Source organism: Scomber japonicus, chromosome 11 (assembly GCF_027409825.1).
Source record: "Scomber japonicus isolate fScoJap1 chromosome 11, fScoJap1.pri, whole genome shotgun sequence".
NCBI classification, from domain to species: Eukaryota; Metazoa; Chordata; class Actinopteri; order Scombriformes; family Scombridae; genus Scomber; species Scomber japonicus.
The window spans coordinates 17,317,523-17,343,086 of NC_070588.1; the positions used below are offsets into that span (position 1 = coordinate 17,317,523).

Here is a 25,564-nt window from a genome sequence, read left to right on the forward strand (position 1 = left end):
GTCCAACAGTATGACCAGAGATGTATATTTATTCTAACAGCACTAACACTGAATCAATTGTGTCCATTCACACCTTCAAATATGCAAATAAGTGCAACTACAACAACGATGCCTGAATGAATGTTACAAAACTGTTTAAAACCATCTAACTACAACTTGAAGTAACACTCAGAAGTAAATACACAAATCAATATTATAATGTATTTTTTTGCAGATGATATTGTTATTCTGCTGCTAATCTTACAGTTGCATTAGGTGTCACACTCCTTGAAAAGCATCAGTAAAAAATGATCAGCAGTATCACTGATATTAGACAAATAACCAATACTGCTTTTTACAGCTGTTCTTAGTCTTAGTGTTAATGACATTTCTGTGTATTGCTGCATCTCTACATCTTCTGCTTCTTTTGACAAGTGACACTGAGGCAAACTATCAGGTCATGTTATTATATAGGGCTGCTGTTAGGCCTGTGAAGCCCATTGGGATAGTGCATGTACTGTATTGAGCTGTACAAATGAACTTCTTTATGTCAGAGCCACAGCAGATATGGCAGAATGTGTGGTCACTGAGGTGTGATGATCAAGAAGCCTCGAGTCTCAGCTGATGAAGTGGGAATGAGTTCCCAGAACAAACTCAGAAGCTACTCCACACTGACAGCAGTGCTTTAGTGAGCATACAACGCCCTGTTATCGTGCACATTCACAAACACATATGCTGTCACTGATAGATATTGGCCTATTATTTTCCCTAGAAACTCAGCTGTATTTAATTTAAATTTCTGCTCAAGTTAAGGGTGACGTATGTCAAATAACAGGACTAAATTCAGCACACTTTATTTGCTAAATCATGTGACCACGATTACACTGGAGAAATTCTCTCTATTTCAAAATAGAAAGACACAATTGACAGGAGGAGAATATATTTACAGTCCATTCAGATGCGATCACACCTTGGTTCTTCATCATTATGCCATAAGGTTACACTATAGAATATGGGCCCTGCTGTGAGGTGTGAAAAAGCCATGTGTTGGATTGTGGCTGTTTGTGTCCATCTTCTCATTACCTGCTGCTACCAGCGCCTGGCGACTCGGCCCCGAGTCTGCATCTTTCCAGCTGATTGGCCACAATCTGCCTCTCCACTTCCAGCTCTCTGGTTAGCCGTTCAAACTGGAGCTCCTGCACAAACACACACACACACAAAAAAGAAAAAGGACTGAAGGTCAGGAATACGTTCTCATCAGAGTGAGCTTTATATACTTCTATTGACAGTGAATGTGAAGCCAACATGACGGTGGCAGGATGACAGTTTGACAGCCGGCTCCAACAGTGATGTACTTCACCATGCTGTGTTTGTTAATGATGACACAAAATAGAAGCGCAAGGCTCTGATAATGAGCTAATTCCAAAAGAAAATATTTTCTAATAAGGAGCTTAAAAATAGAGGCTATGTACATCTCAATACACAAACTGACACGCAAGACACACATACACACAGGCTATATAGTACTGCCATTTCATCCAGCCCACACAGAGATAAGCACCACTTCAGTGGGTGATATTTAGCCTTGGTGGCACTGTTCCTATGGGAGTCGGAGAAATCAGCATTTGACTAATTATCTAGTCTGAGCGAGGCTATTACTTGCACAGCTCTCTAGCTCCAAGCACTGCATTATGACACTCATAAGACCCACATAGGGTCTTTTATACACAGAAAAATGATTGCACACACACACACACACACACACAGACCATTTTTTTTGTCATCCTCAACACCACCGTGGCACTCAAAGAGTATCTGTACTCCACCACTAACACTCTTATATTTCCTGCAAAAAGGCCTAACTCACCATTACACTATGTACACACAGCAGGTTCCTCGCCTGGCTATCCTTAGCTGTACCATGTAATGTCGATTACCGCAGTCAATTAAGCTCACGGGCAGCTGCATGCGCACACAGACCAGCTTTTAGGTTATTTTGTGATCTGACTTGAGGAAGTTCGGCCACTACAGACTTGGACCGGCCTTCTTTTCACACCAATGTTCTCTGAGGGAGCACTAAAGATTGATCTCTGCACTAAAGACATGTTCTACTCACCCCTCCCCCAAACTGCTGCTTTATACCCTCCACTGCTCTCCTCTCCTTCACCTCCATTGTAGATATGTGGAGCTTGACTGCAGTCAGCAGGAGCATGAATGGGGGAAAAATGCAAAGTACTGTTTTCTTATTGTTAATAGGTGGGATACCCCAGCCGTGCCTTTGGCAAGCAAATCTAAATCTTGCATATGGTTCAAATAAGATAACTAATATACTATCCCGAAGGAATTTTTTGTGCCAAAGATGCTTGATATACATAGTGAAATGAATATATTCATAGTATAAATATACTAAAGGACACCATGGTGAAGTAATATGTATTGTTTCTCTTTGTGACACGTTGGTGTTGCGTTGGTTCACACAAACTACAGTAAGATCCTGCAGCTCACTCCCCAGGTAACATCCTTATTTTGCAATATTCAAAACAATTCCACTGACAGAGGAATGAAGAATAGTCGACATCTCATTGTACAGATCAGATTTATTGAACAATAGTGTCGCTAACAAAGCACCGCTACTCTGTATGATACATATGATGCATTTCTTGTAACTGCTTAACAAATAAAACACTCCCAAGAGTTCATCAGTGAAAAGCTTTGAATGTGAAGCAGCAGCTGGAATTTAGCAGCAACTTAGCACAGCAACTACTACTAAACTACATTTGAAACCACAGAATGTTTGCTATAAGCTTCAAGAACATTGATGCTGCCTCTTGCCACACAGAGGTTTAGCTATACCATGGAAATTATACGTTAACGCTGGATGATGTGGCTGAAAATGATAATGTATCCTACGCTATCCTATACTATTTCTCTTAAATATTTTATAAAAATATAAATTGGTGGAACAAAACAGTTCATGGCCATTATCTTCTGTTGAATTTTTGCTTATTGTCTGATGTTTGGTGTTCATATAATCCATCTTCAACTCATTTCCCAACACTTGATAAAGTAGCAAAATTCTCCTGTACATCAAAAATGATTGAGCACATTATATTTCATCTTTCAGATCATTATCCTAATCACGTTATCTCCCACCACAGGCCAGAGTTAAGAGGCAAACCTCTACAGGAAATGGCAGGAGTCATCCAAATATCTGCTTACCCGTGAGACAAAACAAAATCACAGGGTAAGAGAGAGCACGTACAGCTCTGAAAACATTGCAGAAAGAGGATTGTGATCTAATTTCTTTTTCTCTGTAAGCAAGTCAGGTTTGTGGCTGCTCTGTGGGACACATAACCCCTGCTGAGAGACTAAGTTAGATTGCAATTGCCAATTTCAACCTGTCATTCCCACCTATCATTCCAGTCTTCGGAGAGGAACAGATAAGCCTGTATTGACACTCAAAAAACTTTGCATTGAAATATATTCTCACACAAGGTATATGCAGATTGTTAAGGGAAAATGGGCATGTATTCAATTAATGGACTGCTTTCGACACTACATTCATGTTAAGAAATTGGTTGAGATGAATCATGTAATTTTTAGCTTTACATCTTAAGATCTGAACTCTTGATCGAGCACATATTCAAACAAGTCCTCAAAGAAAAACACACACAGAGCCTGAAGGTCACCGCCAATATTAACTGTTCTCTCACTAAGCCCCACCATGCAATTTGGCAGTGCTAGTTGGAGGACTGTTTCTCACAAGAGACAGTCAGAAAGATCCAACTATTACAAACACACACAAAAAAGCCAGACTACTATACATTCAAAGGTGCTAGAAGATGACTTAGCAAGGTAAACTAGGGTTAACAGTCAAGGTAGACACTCTCACTGTCACTTCATACAAACATGGCATCACTCCACTAAGTGAGTGAGCAAGCAAGATAAATAAATGAAGATAAATGTTTTGAAAATGTAAACATTAAAATACTTAAATACAGCGCACCCTCACTTACCACATACCTATATGCTAGTATAGGAGCACAAGGCCATTGGCTGATTTGAGTGTAAATGAGCTAGACATGCACTGATCCAGCTCTTTATAAGTTCCCTTCTAAAATCGATACCCAAATTTGGAAACCTGCAAGACTGATACAGATGCTGTAATATGCGTAAGGTTATACAAGGCTCTAGTGAACCGCTCAGCACTTCTTATTAAAAGAGAGAAACATATACAAAAATGAAAGCAAAATTAGCCACAGGTGTCGAGTGTAGCTTCAAAGAAAAATCCATTAATTCCTACTCAGAAGTTATGCTGACCCAAAACAGCATGCAGAGAGAAATTGAGATTAAAAACAAATGTATTTCTTACAATAAAAAAAAACAACAACATAAAAACAAGAACAGATTTAAAACACAGGTCTACATGTCTTAGGAGAAATAAAACATCACTAAAGAAAATAAAATGTCTTTGTGTGTCCAATACAGCTAAGAGCAGGCCTCCTGTTTTAACTTTGGCTGCAGCACCCAGGGGGTCTCCAGTCCCTGGCCACCTCGTTGAGTGTCCATCTGGCGAATCAACAGATGTCTGTCTTAGTCTCTGACTGTATCAAGAGTTCATATGATGTCAGGTGGAATAGTCGAGCTAGGTTAACTAATAGGGGTTAATCTGTTTATTTAATACACTGCAACCAAAATAAACCAAATGTATCAAACTAAAAGCAGAAGCAAATCACAAACACCAATGAAGGGCTCTTTCCTGTTCAGAATATAGCTGCCATCAATTTCTCTGGTGCCTTCGAAGTTACTGTATTGGAGCTGTGCCACCTCCTCACGTTCAACAGTACAAAAGCAAATGGGGGACTTAACTGAAGGAGGGGTGAAGCACACATTTACTCCGTCTCCTTCGCTCTGACTCACTCAGAGCTCCTGCGGGGTGCTGGCTGTTTTCACGACTTTTACACTGTCTGTATTGGCAACCAGGCTGTAGGGTGGCGCCTAATAAAGGGTCCCTTTATTCTTAGGCTGTGTTCAGTGAACACCAAGTCTCTTCTACACTGACTCTCTGCTACTCTCCTGGCTGACCAAAACATGGAACTATGGAATCTGGATTTGTTCATGGATAAGTAATGTCAGTCCGATATCTGATGAGTGAAATACATCAGTATCGGCACCTGATACCGATATTGGATAAGACACAACTCTAGCATACATACACACACACACACACACACACACACACACACACACACACACACACACACACACACACACACACACACACACACACACACACACACACACATATATGCACCTTAAACGACAAAACTCATCTTATATGTGTGCACTTATTTAGTGACAGTATGCAAGCCGCCATGTATGAAAATGAAGCCAGCGCTAGTGAAAAACCATGGCGACAGATGAACCAAACGGTTTTGTTTACCGCCTGAATGAAGAGATTTTCCTTATGTCACTATTCTTGGCCCACCATTTATGTGCCTTCTTTCTTTTAAGCTCATAATCCAATTGTTTTGTTTGGCAGTGTGTCACCTTCTCGAGTCCAGCGACTTCATCTTAGGCTGCACACATCTCATTATACAGTAATATGTTCAGGCAAGAGAGAGAGAGAAATAAACAGATACAGCTTCCTTAATGTTTCACACAGTGACAGTCTATGATCTAGATCAAGCACAGCAGAGAGAGACCTGCTACCGCCATAAGGCACTCTGTCAATGCTGATATTCGGAACTATTCCAAGCCTATAGCAGGCGGGCATCCTGCCTGCATTCACGCCCAAGCCCTGCTGTCCTCTTACTATGGACAAGTATGGAGGCAGTCCAGACCTTCCTCCATGGAGCTCTGTCGTTCATGCCCTCACAATTGGTTCCAAGCCTTATCTTAGTTGTAGAATCATTGTCAGTCATATGTATTGTGCTTATGCTTTTTGTTTTTTTTACATACTGTAATAAACATCAATAGATCTCATAATGTAACTGATACCATTGCAGTTTCGTTATGAATGGAGCAGTCTTTTGTCAGCAAGGATGACTGAGAAGATGGATAATTCAAGTGACCCATTCTCTCTGACCCTGTAAACAGCCTTTAAACACCAGTGCACATTAAGTTTGAAAGTATCACATCCTCAGGCTTCCTCTAGCCATCTTTCTCTCACGTATTTCAATACAATTTTCTTATTATGCATAATTCATTAAGGCTATTACAAATATGGGGCAGATATATATCCATTATTAGCTTGTTATAGCACAGGGCTATGTACCAAAAAGGGCCCTGGTCTGATGAAACATGGACAAGGGCCACAGCTAATAAGTGGAAAATTAGTATTAGTATTCGCTGCCCTATGCAGTTTATTGCAGTTACCAGGCTTGGCCCCTACACAGAATGGGACACATCTATTCAGCATAACGATCCACCAAGTCAGGCTGAGCACAGGCAATAACTATTAAACAAGTCCTATGCTTATTTAACGGGTGTGGGCCCAGCCTTGGTCTGTACCGGGCGTATAGTGGAAGGAGAGGACAGGGACAATGGGTGGCCGGCTTTCCTATACCAACAAGGCCCCTAATGCCTTTATTTGCCAATACAATGAGCTTGTTGGGCTTGATCTGCCTGTAGTCCTAGAGCTGATTCAGATCCTGTCCCCTTGTGTCCTGAGCGTGGCCTTAAAAAAACAGATGACACACGGCAGCAGACCACGCTACCAATGTACACACTCCCATTTCATCTTTATGGGTGCTGACAATACACGAGCCATCTGAAATGCCTGAAGTGGCTTCTTCCTGCTGCTGATTCAGCACAGACCGTGGTTCGGCATAGATAAGAAAGGCTTACGCACACATAAAGCCTAAATGTCATATGGGGAAAAAAAGGTGGCATATTGAGACTTACACATGCGCTCTAAAGCATTAATGCATCACATGACGTAAGTAAATGAAATGGGGCACCCTGGTGGCCAAGGGGTTAAAGCACTGACCAGGAGCAACAATGTTCCCCATTTGAACCTTACTGCTGACTGTCCAATAAAGTCATAAAATGACCAAATATACTTTTAAAGTAGAAAGTAAAAAGAGAGGCTCCAGACCCTGTGGTCAAATCTCTTCAACCCAGATAAGACAGACTGTCTGTGATGTAATAAAAACAGGTCTTCATCCAATATGCGTTATAAACATCTTTGACATAGAACTTAGTGAAAGACTTGATCGTTGTTTCACTAAAGCAAAAATTCTTCCTACTGAACAACTGCAAAAAAGTTGTATATTATATTATACACATTATACCTCAGTGTGTATTCCTTCTTTTAATTCTAAAGAGGTACTTAAACACATTAATCAATGACTTTTAATGGATATATAATGATTTTTGGGGCATGTTTGTGCATGACTGTTAGGACTGATTATGGGAGTTTAATCACTTCTCAGTAAAAATAAAATCTTATGGTTGATATCATAGTTTGCTACAAGCATGCCTTTAAGGCATACACTACACAAAAATGTTTCAGGATCAAATACGTACCCCATTTGTACCGCTGTCTATTTTTATGGTCCGAACACGAACAACAAATTACAATACAAATTTACGATATATTTATTTGTAGCTCGTGTTGGTAGGTTGCAAGGTTACATTTACATTTATCCAAATGATTCACAAAACCAAGATTTGCGATATCGTCTCTCTAACTGGTATGAACAGGAATGTATGTTTAGAACATGCGAGATTCACCACAGATACAATCTCGTTATTGATCATCATCATTTCACTTCATGTATGTAAAATAAAGAACCTACATCATAAACCTGGCACATATGTGCTGTGACAAATTAGGATAAAGTGATGCAGTGATGGCTATAATGATTGAATGAATAACTCTTTTTGTTATATGACAGAATAATAACTCCCTCCCTCTATTAATAATACTAGATCACTTATCTCAGTATCTAGCTCATGTGGGTTAGTGGTTATGACCGTTGAAAATGTGTGTTTTGGTGGCTTTCTGATTTGAACTCGGGCCTGAAAAGAAACAGCTGCATGTTAATTTGGGATGTTAAGATTCATTTTGCATAACCACCACAGATAGCTTTTCCTCTTAACCAAGGATGAGAATCTACCAGAAATATGTTTGTTCATTAAGTGGCAATGAGGCTTGACAGCTCTGCACCCTCACTGCAGTGTGGCAGACGCATTCCAACGAGAGCCTGACTGTGCTGCGCAGAGAGAGAATGACAGCAGAGGTTAAAGGATTTCTGCAGCAGCAGGGACAGAAAACGAGGTCTGAGGTTTGAGAGAAGAGAACAGGCCTCAGAACAGTCTGTGTGACCAGACCTGGAGGAAACCAGTGAAAACTGCCAAAAAGTCACCTTGTGAAAACACTAAGGTTTTAGGAAACTGGCTGCAGCGTCATGCCACCGTAGCAGAATTATAATGGCCATGTTGGATAAAGAGGCATTCAAAAACAAAGTGCCATGCTGAGCGTGCACAGCTGCAGTCAAAGCTATACAGTAGGTGTACCAGAGGGAGAAAATTGCTTTAGCACCCATAGCTGGACCAGAGCTTTTATACTATATAAGCTGATAATGTGACAAAAAGCCCACAAATAGAAAAGTGAAAAATCATTCACACTCAGATAATGGAAAACCAAGTTTATAATAGACCATAATTTCTGCCAGGATTTCTTTAGCAGCATTGCAAGGCCGTACAGCAGGAAACTTGCAGATCTGCTGAAATTATTAATAAAATCTTTTGTTGAGAGCAAAGCGGGACAATCCTGTTGCACAAGTTCGTCCGACATTTGGTTTTATGGTGCAGATCTGCTTCATTACTCGCTCCTCATGTCTAGCCCTAACCCATTATGGTGACCTTCAAGTTGTAAATATGTATGCTAGATACCTGGGCAGCATTAACAGCATACTGATGTTTGATCACCTATGTTGTCCTTATTGAAACACTGAATTGTCAAATGTAGTGCCTTTTACCACTACACCTTTAAGACATCAGAGTTCTGAAAATGAAAATGAATATTTCCAGTATTCAGACCCACTTCATGGAGTGATCGGCCAGCTATGCTACGGTGACGGATGCGCCAGTTTGTTTTCAAATTCTTTACGCAACCATTTCTCTCACTTTTCACATGAAGTGCAACACCACGAATGGATTCCAGGAGAGAAAAATGTGTTGTTCCTATATTTATATGCAATTGTATTTCTCCCCCCTCTGTGATGGCCAGCTTTTCACTCTACCTTTAAGAGCGGCTGTTCAGAACTGCTTTCAATTTATGCTTTGGCTGCACAATACATTGTGCCAAATAGTGCTGTGTAATATGATATATATTGTATGGCAATAGAAAAACGTCTATCATTTCATATTATGCTCCATTTTATTTTCATTGTCTCTTAAATCACATCTTTTACAACTATATTTTTTGTTATTTGGATTATGTATTTTGTTCTTCAATAAAGGCACGGACACAGCCAAGAAACATTTATGAAAGCAACACCAACAAACAAAGGAGAGTGAATGCCACACAGAAAACAACAGGAGAAACAGGAGAAGACAAAACAAGTAGCTCGTACCTAAAAGAGGGTCTACTTCTGTCTTATGGATGGTTTGGTATGAAAAGTCTGGCACAGATCAGTCCCCCCAACAGTGGGTGGGGTCAACGAGGGAAACTCTACTGTACATATTCAGTGGGTCGTATAATGTGGAGTAAACTTGGAAGCTAAAAACTTTTTGTTGGCAAATGCACCTGCTGAGAAATTCTTATTGGACTGAATGGGCGTTCTCTCTGGTCCAGTATCCAGCTCTCATAATACATCCATGGGTCTAACAAACGTTTCGGATCCTTCCTCATAAAACATTTGCAAAGCTGCATTGTTTACATTTTATTCTCTATCTTCTTCTTCCCCTCTTCTGTTGGCACATTATTGTGTCTCTTGGTGAGTAACTGCCACCTGACCTAGATCAGTGAAATAGTGTGAAAACATTAGCAAGAATATGTATTGCATCCCCTGTGTGCAAAGTGTGAGTGGACGTCCATCCTAGCTGCACACACTAACACAATGGGGACCCATATGTAAAAAAACATATAGGCTAAATATTTTCTTAATAATGGTTGAAAACTCCACAGGGTACCTTTAATAGTTATGAAGCATGCTGCTACAAAACATCAGTCCTACCTCTTAGAAGTAAAATTAACTGTTACATCATCACCATCAGCTAATCCTAACTCTTCCATAAGAATGAGAGCACATTTCTGAGATGTCTTAACATTACTTGCTGCGTATGATGAAAAAAGCTCTATAACCGCATGCTCCATAATAATATACTATATATATACACACACACACACACACACACACACACACATACAATATTATATTGGTGGCATTTAACATACTGCTTCCTTTTCATGATTTGAACATGAAAAGGAAGTTACAATTTGTCTTGGTTATTAAAATGCCATTACAGAAACTGTCATTTGTGTGGTGAATGCTATTAAAAGGAGCTGTCATTTGTATTCTCAGTCAGTGCCTGCCATACAAAAAATTGACAACAAAAGACTGTCATTAACAAAGAAAATGGGGGTAGACTGCACGAAGAGGAAAGTGACAGAAAATCTGTGTCAGTTTAATGGAAAAATCTAACAACATTATCTGTTTTTGATTCTCAAATTTGTTTACAAGCTAATTCTTGGGAGATCATTTATATTTTTATTCTAAAATATTTTTGTAGCTCCGGTTGGTGCAATAAGGCTGGCACAGGTGGTCTGGGCAAACAGAAGGGGAACACTGGCATGGATGATCTTTTTTCCTTAACTTAAATCACCAAAGTAAATGCCTTTGGATTTCTGCCTCATTAGCATTCGCAGCATGACGCACATAATTACACTTTAAAAGCACCATTTGTGCACCATTACTAATTCAAGTGGAGCAAGCAATATGTGGCATCTTTTAAAATTTTAAGTTCTGTGTAGCTGTAGACAAAATTTCTCATTTAAAAAAAAAAGGCTTTAATCCAACATGTCTTACAATTTGTGCTTTTAGTCCATGTGTAAAAGCCTATATTGAAAACTGACAACTGCAAGTTTGCAAGTAGTATTTCCCTGCATTTTGTTTATTATTATTATTTTTTCTTTTGAACTAAGTTTTGTGCTGCTGTACTGCTGCTTGTTTTGTCCAGCTACAAGCTATTCAAACCTCAACAAAGGCTTTTTATGGGATGCTGCTGATAATAATGCCAAGGCATAGTGCCAGTAAATGAGAGTTATTCACAAAGCCAACCCGTATCTCCTCGTTTGGAACAAAAAGCCAAAATGCTGCAGCAGTGCAATTACACAGCCAGTCCAATTCATGTAGACCTGTGAACATCCAACTCGACTGAGAGATCAACAACATTGTGTCAGACAAAAAGAACATTGCTCTGGGCTAAAATGAGGAGGATAGAACTCTAGAGACTGCCGATCTGCAGGTTACTGCTGTAAGAAGGCAGTGACTTGTGCGGTCACTTCAGGATCATTTAGAGAAACTAACCTGTGAGATGTTTGGACAGAGCATGATACAGACACTGAAACCTCATTGGTGATTCACCCAGTCAACTTATTTCAACAGTATTTACTAAACGTTCACCTTATGAGTATAACTCCTTGCTCCCTGGTGACCGTGTACTCAGGGAATGAGCTGTTGACAGTGGCACTGATTACAGTGATAATGATGATGATGACAGTGATGATGATGAGTATTAACAGGTTAGGTGGGAGAGAGATCTCCCAGGGCTGGGTTCAAAACGACAGCGTTGTGCCGGTCCAGACACACCACTCCTTTGACATCATGTCACATTGGGAGCAGATTATCTCCTCTTCCTCTATTCCTTCTTTTCTGCTTCCCTTTACGTTGACAGCCCCCCCTGCCACACTGCATTTGGGGTGCCATTCACAGGTGACAGCCTCTCTGATTCTGCCTCTCTCCATCATGCTCAATCTCTCTTTTGTCCGTTTATTCACCACCCCCCTGCGCCCTCCTCTCTCTATATCCAACCGTTTTGTCTTTCCTCTGTATATCGGCGCACTCTCCTTCACCTGTATCCCTCCTCTCTGAATCTGTTGCACTTTTCCCTCTCATACTTGTTCTGCTCCCCTATGGGGTAATTGCTTGGAGCCAGGCTTCCATTTTTATGACCATAATCGAGGCCAGAATGCTTATGCCTCTAGATTTCTCCTTGCCTGTGTCACAGCGACAGCACCGGGGAGAGGAAGGGAGATAAGACCCTGAGGAGTGGAGAAAATCACTATTCGATTGTAATTAGAGTCATTTTGCCTATGGAGGTGGAACAGACACTATCGCCTGCAGAGAAAAGATCAACCTTTCTGCTGCACTTATTGCACATGGGTTAAAAACATGGCATGAAAATGAAAAGATAAAAAACACTGCATTGAAGCATAGCCATGACCTCAGCTATTAACTCTTTAAGAAGGGTTACGTAGACAAAGATGACTTTTGCTTCATTAAAACAAGACAGAGGCTTACATGGTATCTGAAGTGGGTAATATTGCAGCCAGCTCATCAAGCCTTTAAGAGGAAGCTGGAGTCGTTGCACTCAAAGCAAGGTCAGCTTCATGAGCTTCACAAGGAAATCTAAAGTCTGTCTGTGTGTGTCTGTGCCTGATTCGGTTGAAAACAGGGTCACAGAGTGTAACTGCAGTATGCCAGGGAGAAACAGAAGGCAGACAGATTTTTTGCGTGTAATAGACTCAAACAAAGTGGGAAAATTCCACTGTGGTGTTTTCTGGGAGGGGGTGTGTTGAAACACCATAGTGCGGCATGCCTGAAAGTCCCTTTTTGCCAGTGTCTGTGGTACATATAGACATGTCCAGGCACAGCCAATAACAGCATTACTCTGAGGGCAAAGCCTCGTAATGGAGGAGCATATCAAAACACAGTGTTTCCAAGGGCAAGGAACCACAATCATGATATGTTAATGTATGCTGCAAATGATCTGCCGAATAGCTCCTTAAATTGCAAGGACGCAATTTCATGTTAAAATGACACATCTCTCTACAACACAGAAAGAAGAAGGAACTAAATCACCCCCATCTTCTGTCCCTGCCTGAAACTTTTATTACATCTGAAATATCTGCTGAATGAAAGGCACTGAATCTGAACTGCACCTGGTCATGACTCCTTTTAACAGAACGATATGCACTCAGTACAAAATGTGACAAGTGTATGGTCGATGAATGTTGACAACAAAAACAAAACTCTTTTTATGACTCAGGATGACACCTGAGGGGTTGTTGATAATTCACATTAACCACATGGTCTTTTTCAGATGAAACCTTTTTTATCTTTGAAATGAGCAGAAAACACACATTTATAAAAGGCTTCAACATGCAAAGAAACTGCTTTGTAAGTTGAGTCCTTTCTAACTGCAAATGTGTGATGTTCCTGTAGCACGCTTTTCCATTTCAAAGATTAAGTGAAAGGATCAAGTTGGCGATTTTCTATATTTTTCTTATTATCAAAAAAATCCCATGTGCAGAGCCAAACCAACAATGAACTCATCCTATTTTTCAAGTATTGTGCATGTATCTCAAGCCTGATGCTGTAGACCTCTGTTGTTGTCCAAAAACAATTAAAAACATGTCAGTGATCTGCACCTTCTGCTGGGTGACATGTTTCTTCGCCCTGAAAGCAATGGCTACCATAGTTTGTTTAGAAATGCATAATCCTAGCCTGGCCAACTGCAGACCCTACCACAATTGAGGTAGGGTCTGGCGAGGACCCATTCATTTTCTTGTATTTGAGGCAATGACGTATTCAGAGCCTGTAGGGAGCAGCGGGAACACATCCTTTTATGACGGGAAAATCATGTAGCGCAAGTTTTTGTTCTATTTTCAAAATTAACTTTTAAATTTATTTAGCACACAATCTACTGCTGCTTTGAACGGTTGCTGCAACTCCGTGGCATCCATGCTGGATGTAAACAGACTCGCTCTACGGTCGTCATCGCCTTGAGCCCGCCTCCCCGTTCTGTGATTGGTTCCCTATCTCAGGCGAAAATTTTGTCTTGGTGGCCATGCTAACTTTCTGAGCGAAGTGGAATGTCGCTGGAAAGAGAGCATGGATTTACCCAGGCTAGCATAATCCATAAAAGAACTTTAGTATAAAGTGATATAGCACAATAATAAATAAAACAAAAAAGAAAATCACCAGCCTTATCCTTTAATAATATGCCAGCTAAACATTGCGGGTTTACTCCCCAACAACGTGACCCATCAAGGCACAAGCCTCATCAGCACCTACCATCCCTCCCCTTCTTTCTGTTACCACAACCTGCTGATGCTGTAACATTAATATAACTAAAAATAGGTGTGAGTGTACATTAAGGAGCGCTTGGTGAGGATGAAATCAAAGTTGACGCAACCAAAGGGCCCCCACAACTCTGGAAGTTATTCCTCTCCTGGGAGATGCAGCAAGAAGCAGAGATGAGTGTAGACTGATCAATAAGATGCTCTTTAAAGACCTGACCTCACATTCATTGATGCCTGCGCAGTGGGTGTCACCAGTTCCCTCACTAGACAACGCAAGAGCTCCTGCATATCTGTTTCAAAACTGGCTTTTTCTCAAAAGGCTGTTGAATATGGCACTTAGTATAACTGCCAGGATACATCTACAACCTATACATTTCATCCATGTGCTACAGTATGTGCATGGAAGTGCTTTGAATGGAATCAATGATCATTTCCTTACAAATGAATCTTTCCTCAGTTGTAACATATCATTCAGTAATCTTCATTGTAATAGATGGTTCTCGCCTGAACAAAAGACTCAACTTCCTTTTTTTGTATCAAGAAGGGTTTCTGGTCTAATTTCCCCCATTCTCTATGATATCCAGCTGGGTATTACACAGAAATTCAAAGAAAAAGACATCAAGTCTCCCATCGACCTAATTAAAGTTATGTTGGTATATTTGTCAGATTAATTCCTTTAGGCAGGCCGTCAATGCCCATCCCTTTGATGCACCTGAAAATATAGTGGACCTTATGTAACCCTAACTAATCACTGTCAGTCAATGTAAATGGGCTGCATTTATGTAGCACTTTCTAATCTACGGACCACTCAAAGCACTTTACAACATATGCCAACATTCTCTCACACACACACACACATACACACATACACATACACACACACACACACACACGCCAATGGTGCAGCCATCAGTAGCAATTCGGGGTTTAGTATCTAGCCCAAGAACACTTGGACATGCTGACTAAAGGAGCCGGAGATTGAACCACCCACTCTGCCTCCTGAGCCACAGCAGCACAGTGTGTGATTGTGTCCTTTGTGTGGGCTCATTCTAAACACGGAGACACAGCAATGTAATTAACTATGAGTACCCAGTTGAACCCAAACAGATAGAATCTAACACAACAAAAGTATTTAAATATATTGCTTCATTTATCTTTATCAAGGTAAACAATTGATTAAGATATAGATTCAAGGTAATATACTCAAGCCACACAACCAGTTTATGGCCAATCCAAAAAAGAAAAAAAAAGACAAGTTGGCTTCGCATTCAGGTTATTTTTCTTGTTTGTTTAGAGTGTATCTCAGTTTCATAAATGGCTTTTTGCAGATGTAATCTTTGGACAGTCTTCTCCCAATATTTAAATAACGGGAACTATCAGAAACACACAGTGATTTGCATTTACTGTTGTGTTGGAAATTTGCATTCAATTTGGATATAATCATACCTTAGGGCAAGTCACATCATCTCAAAGCTGAGCCAGCTAACAATAGGTCAAATTCTAAAGCCAATTACCTCACAGATGAGTCTATAAAATATATTCCATATCCATTAAGTCTTTATCACCTCTCATATAGTATCCGTCCACATCCATCAGTGTGTCCAACTGTTGAAAGGTGGTTCAACCAGACAGAAAATGTCAAATGTTAAAAGCTTTTGACATTGACAACATGGGTTCCTCAGACTGAATCTACTCAAGCACTTTAGAGAGGTTTCCTAATCAGGTGATGATATGGTGTTTTTTTGTGTGCATGTAAATCTGCACAAGATTCGTTCAGACACAAAGCAGCCAACCATATTACTCATTAAACTGTAGTAAACTGCTGATGGCCAAGTGGTTAAAAGCCACTTGATTGAATGTGGCCATCAACACACTTCATTATTACTGAACCTGTACCTGCACTCCTTGTTAAAAAAAAAAGTACAATGAATGAATACACGTGTGAGCTAAATGGCAAAAACTGCCGGCTCTAAAGGACCAACCCTGTTTCTCCTATAGCAAGCCTGGCCAGATGAGGCCGCAGCAACCTCAAGGGTCCAGTACACTTCATCAGAACTGTTTTTTGGATCTTCCCACCTTTCCAACATTGGATACGGGGAGGGGGAGGCTGCATACGGCCATTTCTGTAACTTTCCAAAAACAGACGATTCAACATTCAAACCCACTTCACCCTGTGATTGACCGGCTGTGCTGAGGTAAGACAGCAGCCAGGGTTTCAACTTCTCTATCTGGCCCTTTTTTTTAAACAATATCAACCCCCCCCTCCCCCATCTCTCTGACAGACCACTTTTCACTCCGCTATTGAGTGTAGCCATCATATAAACTAGTTCTGATAGAGCATTAACCGACCTTTATTGGCAGATTGAGTAGCAAAACCTCAAAGGCAGCACAATACTTCAACTAAAAGAGAAGTGAAAACTACCTCTGCAAAATTTTCCAACAGCTTGTATGAAAAACTGACAAATGTAGCAGCTTCTTATTTATACCGATCCAAACATATCAATTGTATGTCCACCATGTATTCAGAATTAATAATATAACTGGAGGGCACAGCAACTTGAATGTTTTTTCTAGTGTCTCATACTTGTTAAATGCAGTGGTTATTTCAAAATCTATTTTTACAGTAATACTTACACTGCTTTATTAACACCTCTCACGTTTTATCAGTCAACACTGCATTTATTCCAAAAGGCTGCAATAACATAAACAATGAAAATGTTATGTCATAGTAAATGTTATAATGTTCTCTTTCTACAGCAGGTGGGACCTAGAAAGTTTCTTTGATATTGGGCACTATATTCGTATTAAAAGATGATCACTTTTATCATCTTGTTGCCAGTTATATACTTTCAATGTTTTCTATTTTTGGCATTTTTAAGATCATAAAACAATCCTGACTTTACTTTTCCCCATTCAATTCATTGTTTTTACCATTTAATGTAAACTAAATTTAACATTTTATAGTTCTCACTGTAATGCCTCAAAATTGTTGCAAATTTACACTTAAAATCAGTCTATCACTGTTAGCTCTGTAACAATGTACGGCTAGATGATAAATGTGCCTTAGTAAAGTGTTGGGCCACCAAGAGACTTCATCTTCAGGGTCCCTTTGGCACAGATGTCTCTGAAACTCTGCTGGAGGGATTAGACGTCATATTTCCAAATGATACTCCCACATTTGGTGTTTTTATGATGGTAGTAGACAGCACTATCTCATATAATCTCCTATAAGGGTTCAGTTATGGTCTCATGACAGTGATTCATATTATTGTCATACACATCATGACCACTTGAGCCCTGTAGATGGGAACACTGTCATCCTGGAACAGACAACAGAATAAGATTTTATTCTCCTTTGTTTGGAAGCACCGGCGCTCTATGACTGATATTAATATACTATATGGCAAATTAACAAGACCTTATCATAATAATACTGTATTATATCCCTATTCTACCTTTATAGAGTCAAGGAAGCAGACGAGAACCAGGATTTAAAGCACAGATGACACATTTTCTGTGAATGAAGACTAAAGGAAAATAAGCTGTCACATTTAGTGTTCTAACATACTGTTGTTGTGGCATTGAGGCAACATCTGACATCAAGTCAAGCAGTATCTGACATCCATGTCAGATGCCATTAAGTCAATTATACTTTAAAGGGAAAAGAAAACACCCCATAAAGGCTTAGGGCTCATTGTGTCCGTTTTTATAGTCAGAAAATGCAATTAAAAAAAAAATAAAAAAGGACAAATGATTTTAAATATATTTTTATCCAGATTTTATATTTCCATGCACAAAGAGTTATTGTCTGCTACTGCAGTATAGAATAAGCCGATTGTAGCTAGGATTATGCTTTCAGTAGCAGACAGTTAAGAGAGAAATGGGGAGAGAATGCAAACAACTGCTGATTATGCTAACAGGGTTCCTTGATTTAATAAGAAAATAAAAATAATAACAGTAATAAACAATAAAACAACAATGTTTGTGCCCAAAATTGTGTTTTTCTAAATGATTCTCAAATGAACGACTGACTATTTGTTTTCTCCATCAGTTTTTCAATACAAATACAAAGAACTGCCAAAAACCTAATCTGTATTTGGAATAATAATAAAAAAATTAAAAAGACACACAAGATAATCATAATTGCTGAATCTGCACACACAAACTGTCTGGATGAGTGCCAGTCTCCCACTTCTTCAATTACACTTGAGATAAAGTTTAAAAAAAATAGTAGCTTTTAAATAATCCATGAAACACGAGATTCACTTAAATTATATTTTAATTAGATAGTAAATACTGAATTTGTTAAACTTAATTCTGACTGATCAATGCGTTCTTTAGTTTTGTGTTTGAGTCGAGCTTTAAATGTAGCTTGTATGCAAGTAAAGTGCAACAAGAAAAACGTTGACATTTAAACACCTAAATGGGCTCTGTAATAAAGCATTATGGATGTGTCATCCAGATGGTGGATCAGTGCTATTAAAGCAGGAGCACAGAGCAAAGACAAGACTCTAATAACCAGGAACTCTAGCGTGACACAACAAAATCCTGAAATGAATAGCAAAAAGACTGCAGCTTGTTAGCAGTTAGGAGTGAAGACAGGCAGAAGACACAAGTTCAAGCAAATTAATACACAGGAAGAATGTAATCATAATATGCTAGTGAATCTGTCCTTGTTTGGGCATCTGGGCAAAGCCTGCACAGCTGCAACTACAACAGTGACAGAAGCAAAAGTTTGGAAAGAGAGAGAGAAAAGACAAATGAGGGGTAAAAAAAAAAAAAAAAAAAAACAGGGACAGGGAGCGAAACCAACCAATGAACAGAGAGAAAAGACAGTAGAGCAGTAGAGTAAACACTTACCAAACACTCAGTCATCCTAAGCCCCAGCCCCAGCCCCAGCCCTAACCACAACCGCAGCTACAGCACAGCAGACTTGCATGCTTACATCGAGTGCGGGATCCCTCGAAGGTCTGCCTCTCAACAATCACAGGAAAACCTTGTGCGAAAGCACAGCGGAGGAAGAAAAAAAAAAACACACACACAAGCCTAGTCCTCGGACCTCCTCCATTATTTCTCTCTCACTCACCCTCTTATTTGCCTCTCCAATTCTGTTAACTACTGAGGAGAACGATCATTTTACAGTCCGGACTCTTTTGCAGGAATTCCCTCTAAGGCATGTCTCCAGCCAGTCACTCTAAAAGCAAAAAGCTCAGTTGGGCTACTTGCTCTTCCTGCTCCACTGCTTGGATATCTGCTCTAACCGGACGAGCCGCTGAGAAATCCTCTGGGGAAGGAAGTGACATCGACAGGTGCTCCTTCCTTCCTTACTCATGTAAACAATACCCACTTTCCTACAGAGAGCCTAACAGGGAAGTCTATTTGCTATTTGTTCATAAATACCAAAAATAACCATTTAATTCATTTCCAATTATAGCTTCACTCAACTACCATCCAAAGAAAAAGAGAAGGTGTATGAAATGTTAGTGAGGAGAGTTCATGACTTTATTTGCATGTCCCTCCATATGCTAACAAACCCTGCCAGAGATCATCTTCCTGGCAGCCCATTGATAAAATCCAGGCCATGACTGCTGGCGATAAACAACAAGCTAGTCAGGATTATTCTCCTTCAATATTTCTATGAGACAGTAAACAAAGTACAGTCCAGGCACAGCTCTGTTATAAACAAAAGCCACCCTGCACGCACAGAAATGACCATGCTCTACGTCACAGAGGTAAGTTGATTACAGTGATGGTATTGTGTGTGACTCAAATGCAAAGCAAACACACAGTTTGTCCACATAGGTTCCATCTCAGGGCTATGTGTGACTCACCAGACAATTTAGTGTTTTATGTCAGTGTCTGCAAATGGTTAATAAAAGCTTTAACAGGGCCATAATATGAGAGATGTAACATGACTCAATGGGCATAGCATGAACGGAAGAAGCATGTTACCTGCTCTTTAACGGAGGCCAGGATGTTGTTGGCGGTGTTGTCAGCCTCCATGTTGCGGCCGGTTGAACTGTTGCGGATGGTCAACAGAAGCCCCTCCTCCGTCACTGGGCTCTGCTCAGGAACTGGCATTCCTCCTATTCATACACACAGACACCAACACACACAACCATGATCTGGTCACAGCAGGCACTCTTGATAAAAATCACAATCTTGTACGCGTACAGGACCTGTGTGCACGCGTGTGCGCAAACACACTCCACTGACAAATACACACTTGAATCAACCCCTCCCTGATACAAACGGGCAACTGATGCTGAGAAGTAACTATCAATGATCACATGCTACCACCGGCAATACACAAACACACACCCACACGCCATATGGCCGAAAGACTGTCAGTGTTTCTTGTCTGTGACAGTGTGAATCAGTGCCATATGGCCTTGAGGCAACACACTAGTTAAATAAGGATTTGTGTATGTAAAACAGTGACATTAAAAAATACAACACAAACACACAGACAGCCAACAACTGTAGTGAAGTCACAAAAAACACACTCCTGATAATGCAAAAGCTGCTCTAAAATATCAAGCATGTGAGTGTGTATGCATATGTTTGTGTATTTTATATGGTGGAAGCCTTACACAAAATGAGTGGGAGCAGGCCTTTGACAAAAAAGAAAAACAAAAAAGAACTATAGTCAGTAGTCCGACGGAAGAGATAAGGTGTTCCTGTCTCCTTCGCTCTCTCTGGCCTTTTGTCCGAGATTGAAATGAGAAAGCGGAACGAATAGTTATGGTCTCATTATATCTGTTGACAGGGAGTGTGTCGAGGGAACACTGCTCAAGGTGGATCCATATTTACTAGAAAGAGCCTGTTGAGCCAGACAGGGCAGCAAAAGGCTGTGATGGCTGCCTCACAGCTCAGGGTAGCAGCAGCACACAAAAGCAAAGGGGTCTAATAACACGGGAGCTTGTGTGACTTCAGGGAAACAGGGATTTTACTATGACTTTTACTGTCTTAGAGATCCACTGCCGCTGTCATCTCCGAGCTGTGGATAAAATGACACATTCCACCCCTTGTTTTCCACACATAGATCTTGACCTACATGATTTACTTTGAGAGTGGATACAGGCTAGGTGCTGAACATTGGTGTGAATATGTTGTGGGATATTAGCTGCTAAAACTACCATGAAATAACCATATGGTAATTTACAAAATCGCCTTGCTGCCTGCATTACAACTTAATACTCCCCCCATTAAAGTGTCTTAATCCATTATTGGATTAATAGCCTGAGGGTGACTGGAAGGCCCAATACACAGTAGCTATATACTGCGTGAGTCAATTTTGTGCAGACAGACATAATTTTAAAGGGTTAAAGGGTCATACGCTGTCATGCAAATGCACTCGCCAACTTGAAGGTGCTCGCATTAACACACAGTACCAGTAAGGAATCATTTAGCTCAAACTGACAGCCAGTTTGTGTGAGCTGGTTGGGTTGTTTACAGTGAGGACATAAAAGTTTTTGGCCATGGATGAGGCAGCGGGGGTTGCATGAGATACGTGGGAGGTCCTCCAGACATTTTGGACGAAATGTGACCCTGAGGTATTCTGGGAGTCTGTCACCAAGGCAGCGTGAGCATTTCTAGGTGTCTGAGCTGAATAGAGTCATGTGCCAGCCCTGGTGTTAAATGACAGAGAAGGTTTTTACTACTACAAAGTATGTTAGTCCACACAGGATATTCCATGTATCGCGCTGTCAGTCTCCCAAATTCCTTTCCTGCTCATTCATACTATTGCAACATACCGCCCGCCCGCCTCCCTCCCACCTCGGCTTCAGCCTTTGAATCAAGGACATAGCCCTTTATTCCCAGAAACCACAGCAAAAGGAAACAGGGAAAAAACGTTCAACAAAAAGCTCCTCCTCTCTGACTTCTGTACAAACACAGAGAAGAGCAACACAAATGGGACAGAGGGCAAATTTTAAAACTGACAGTTGCCAACCCAGAGAGGGTAGATAAAAACGCCTTTCATCTTTCTCATTGTGTATCCCCAATGAAGACAAAAAGAAGTGTGAAGCAATGGAAGCTTGGCATCCTCTTTTAATTCACCACAGATTAAGTAGAAAAAGGTCCTCATCATGTTTGAACTTCCTATAACCTTTCACTGTATGATAAAACACTGCCATCCATCAAAAGTGACTTACTAGCCTTCCAGCTTTACCAGAATCTGTGTATATAATCTAGCCAAATGAATATTTCTCAGCAGTCTAAACTTGCGTGTAGGAAAGTGCACACTAAGCAGACATGTAGGAAATGGAACCACAGGAAAAAAAAACATACAAAAAGGAAAGAAAACCTTATCTAAGCAAAGTAAAACAGTGATTTGTATCTGATCCTACCTCTGAAATTGCCCATTATATCTGGTCCAGAATGATTTCACTCTGCTTAGTTTGGAGTTCTCGGCAGTTTTGAGATGATAAGAGTGAAGACAACGTTGACGTTACTGCCAACCTACCACAGTCCTATAGGTACACACAGCTGACTGGTTCTTCAACATTTCTCTTTGCGTTTCCCTCGAAATGTGAGGTGGAAAAAACAAAACCCTGCTGAACTGCTGGGCTGTTAAAAACTTTGGTGTGTCAAGCCCCTCTGAAGAGCAAGCACAAGGCTAAGAAGTAGGTGAGAAAGCTAAAGGAGACAAGCTCAATCTGTGCAGCTTTCAAGGCTGTCATTAGGTTAATGCCTAAGGAACATAATACGTAGCTCCCACAGAGTAAAGATGACCTCATTCTGGTCAAAACAAAAAGGGAATCTAGTGTCTAATTATTGTCATTATGGTTATTTCCCCTGACTTAGCAAAAAACAAACACACGATATACCATGTGACAGGATCTTTGAGCACAGCTAATGACTTTGACATTCATTCAAAAGAAATCCGATTATTTTAAACAATATTTCTTTCAGTGACAGATTTGTTTAACTATTCAACGTGGAATAATACACATCTGTTTTACTAGACATGCTTTCTAGTCAAAGCTAGCTAAATCTCCCCTTCAAAGTATTGTAATCCTAAATGTCTCTAAGTCTGCCAAGAAAAGTTTAAGTCTAGTCTGACCCCACCCTGACTCATCGGATCACGTGGTCTGTTCTACTGACCTCAGACTCCGGCCACTCCTCGGAGCTCCTTACACAAGCCCTCTTTCCGTGACTCAGTCTGCCAAAGAAAATGCAGTTTATGGTGCAATGAAGGAAAAAGGAAATGTAAGTGAACCTGGGAGTGTTTGCCTGGCTCTGTTCAGGTGTAAAATCTTTATGAATGAGTATGTTTTTGATGGGAATGTGGCTAAAGCAATTTCAGATAGACATACTGCATCAATTTCAACTAGATACATGAATTCATCACTGTGATCCCTCTGAAAGCCACCTGTGCCTTGTGCCACCTTCCCCAGAGAGCATTGCAGTAGAAAAATCTAATATTATCTGTCCCACAGACTGCGTTTACATGAAAGCAAGTTACTGTGAGAAATCAGGTTGAAGCAGAAAAGAGCGGAGAAGTCGTTTACATGCATCGCAACAACACATCAAATTGTAAAACCTGTATCGACATGAAGCTGGTCACCCACGGCATATTTTTGAGTGAGGCAGCATATTTCATGTATTTGTAATTTTATCATTCTGAGTCCTGAAAAACTACTTTCTTTTCTGGTCAGAGCATTTGGTATGATGTCTGAATGTTGCAGCCTAACAGTTTCAATTGAGTTATTAAGACTTGTTTAAGTTTCTGTTTTAGGCTGACTTTTGATCTGGTTATTTTGGATGTAATGGCACACTGTTATGAGTAATCTAACTTTACTGCTGTCAAATTGAAACTACTTGTCTAGTGTCTGTTATATAGTCACAATTAAAAAACTGGTTGAACACATACAAGTAAATGAAAAAAAAATCAAGCTGTGTTTAACATTTAAGAAAGCAGAAATCCAACACATACCAGGTGACTAAAGGTCATGGAGATGTGCAGACTGATGTGTATTCCTTTATTTCTCACTTTTATTTCAAGAAGAGTGAATACAAGGTGTCCCTGTACATTAAAAAACTTGCCATCTGTCAGTCAGCCAGAGGAAGATTTGTCTTTAGAAGGCTGAGTAACACCAGGTCACACAGACAAATGGAGATGAGCCAAGAAATAATTATACATTAGCCTGAATTTCAATTGCAGGGAGTCTCAGCCAAGCAGTACTTGAAATGCTGATTGCACCGAATTGCTGAGCTAAAAGGACTGTGAAATTTACAGCACAAACAGAAGTGAAAGCTGCTGGATAGCCTGCAACACACTACATCTCTGCTGTCCTCTGCACCTCTTTCTGGACAGAGAATAACTCAGAAGTGATACTAATATGTCAATTACCACCTTCTTAAAACTCTATTTCAATTTTGCATGCCAAAACTTTGGTATTTATGAAGTACAGTCACAAAGTACCAAACCAATACCATTCAGACATTTGCAGAAAGAGCTACGTGCTGATGCGATAATTATCACCTGGTGGGAGAGAGCAGTTATGACTTAAAATGTTATAATTAGTAGGATGGGGGCTGTTTTTTTGCTCTTTCCACAGGCGGCTGAATCACTGCTTAAGTCTTAATTAATGACCACATGAGCGCAAACACCGTTCCAGTGCATCCACTCATACATTTTTGCATCAGTTTCATTATTTAACATCATTAGAGAGAAAATCCTGCTGCCTGTTTGATGAAGTTTGACATGCACAAATGTTGACTGGAAAGACGTTAAGAGCTATGTGAATTAGCTCACATGCCGTATGTAGTAAAATGTTTATACTGTATAGATTGTGGTTGTGAAAGTGAACAATAGTTTTTATAGACGGTTCAATTCCTGCCACGGACCTTTGCTGCATGTCAAACCGGCTTCTATCTGTACCCCATTTTCCTGTGTGCTGTGTCATGGAGGACTGACACTATGCACGTTTCATCCAAACCAAAGACCAAATTAGATATTCACTGATTAGCAAGAGGAGGAATCATCTGGTATATTTTTAATGAAAACCCACGTGCTCTCAGCCCTGCGTGGCACAGTGTTGCTTGTTATGCTTTCCAGAGAGACCTGGTGCCATTTAGTCGAATGTGAAAGCTTTGTCGGGGGAAATACAGCCATTTCTAATGTCTCCACAATGACAACATAGTCCCCAAAGACCACAACACTAACAGGCGCAGTGTGTTGAGTTTAGTGGCATCTAGCCGAACAGACTTTACAATAGAATATAACATCGATATATTTTAATATGTGTATTGTTGTCACGA

At 40.3% G+C, this 25,564-nt stretch overlaps 1 protein-coding gene across 4 annotated transcripts in view; it reads right to left on the reverse strand.

The window, feature by feature from the left end:
* Positions 1-25,564, reverse strand: part of pkp4 (plakophilin 4) — an 82,080-nt gene that overhangs the window by 43,359 nt on the left and 13,157 nt on the right. For all 4 annotated transcript variants that reach the window (XM_053328360.1, XM_053328358.1, XM_053328359.1 and 1 more), the window contains exons 2-3: positions 20,249-20,382; positions 1,063-1,175 (exon numbers count right to left, since the gene is read on the reverse strand). In XM_053328360.1, coding sequence (XP_053184335.1) covers positions 1,063-1,175; positions 20,249-20,377 — 242 coding nt within the window. In that variant the 5' untranslated portion in view covers positions 20,378-20,382. The remainder of the gene's footprint in view (positions 1-1,062; positions 1,176-20,248; positions 20,383-25,564) is intronic.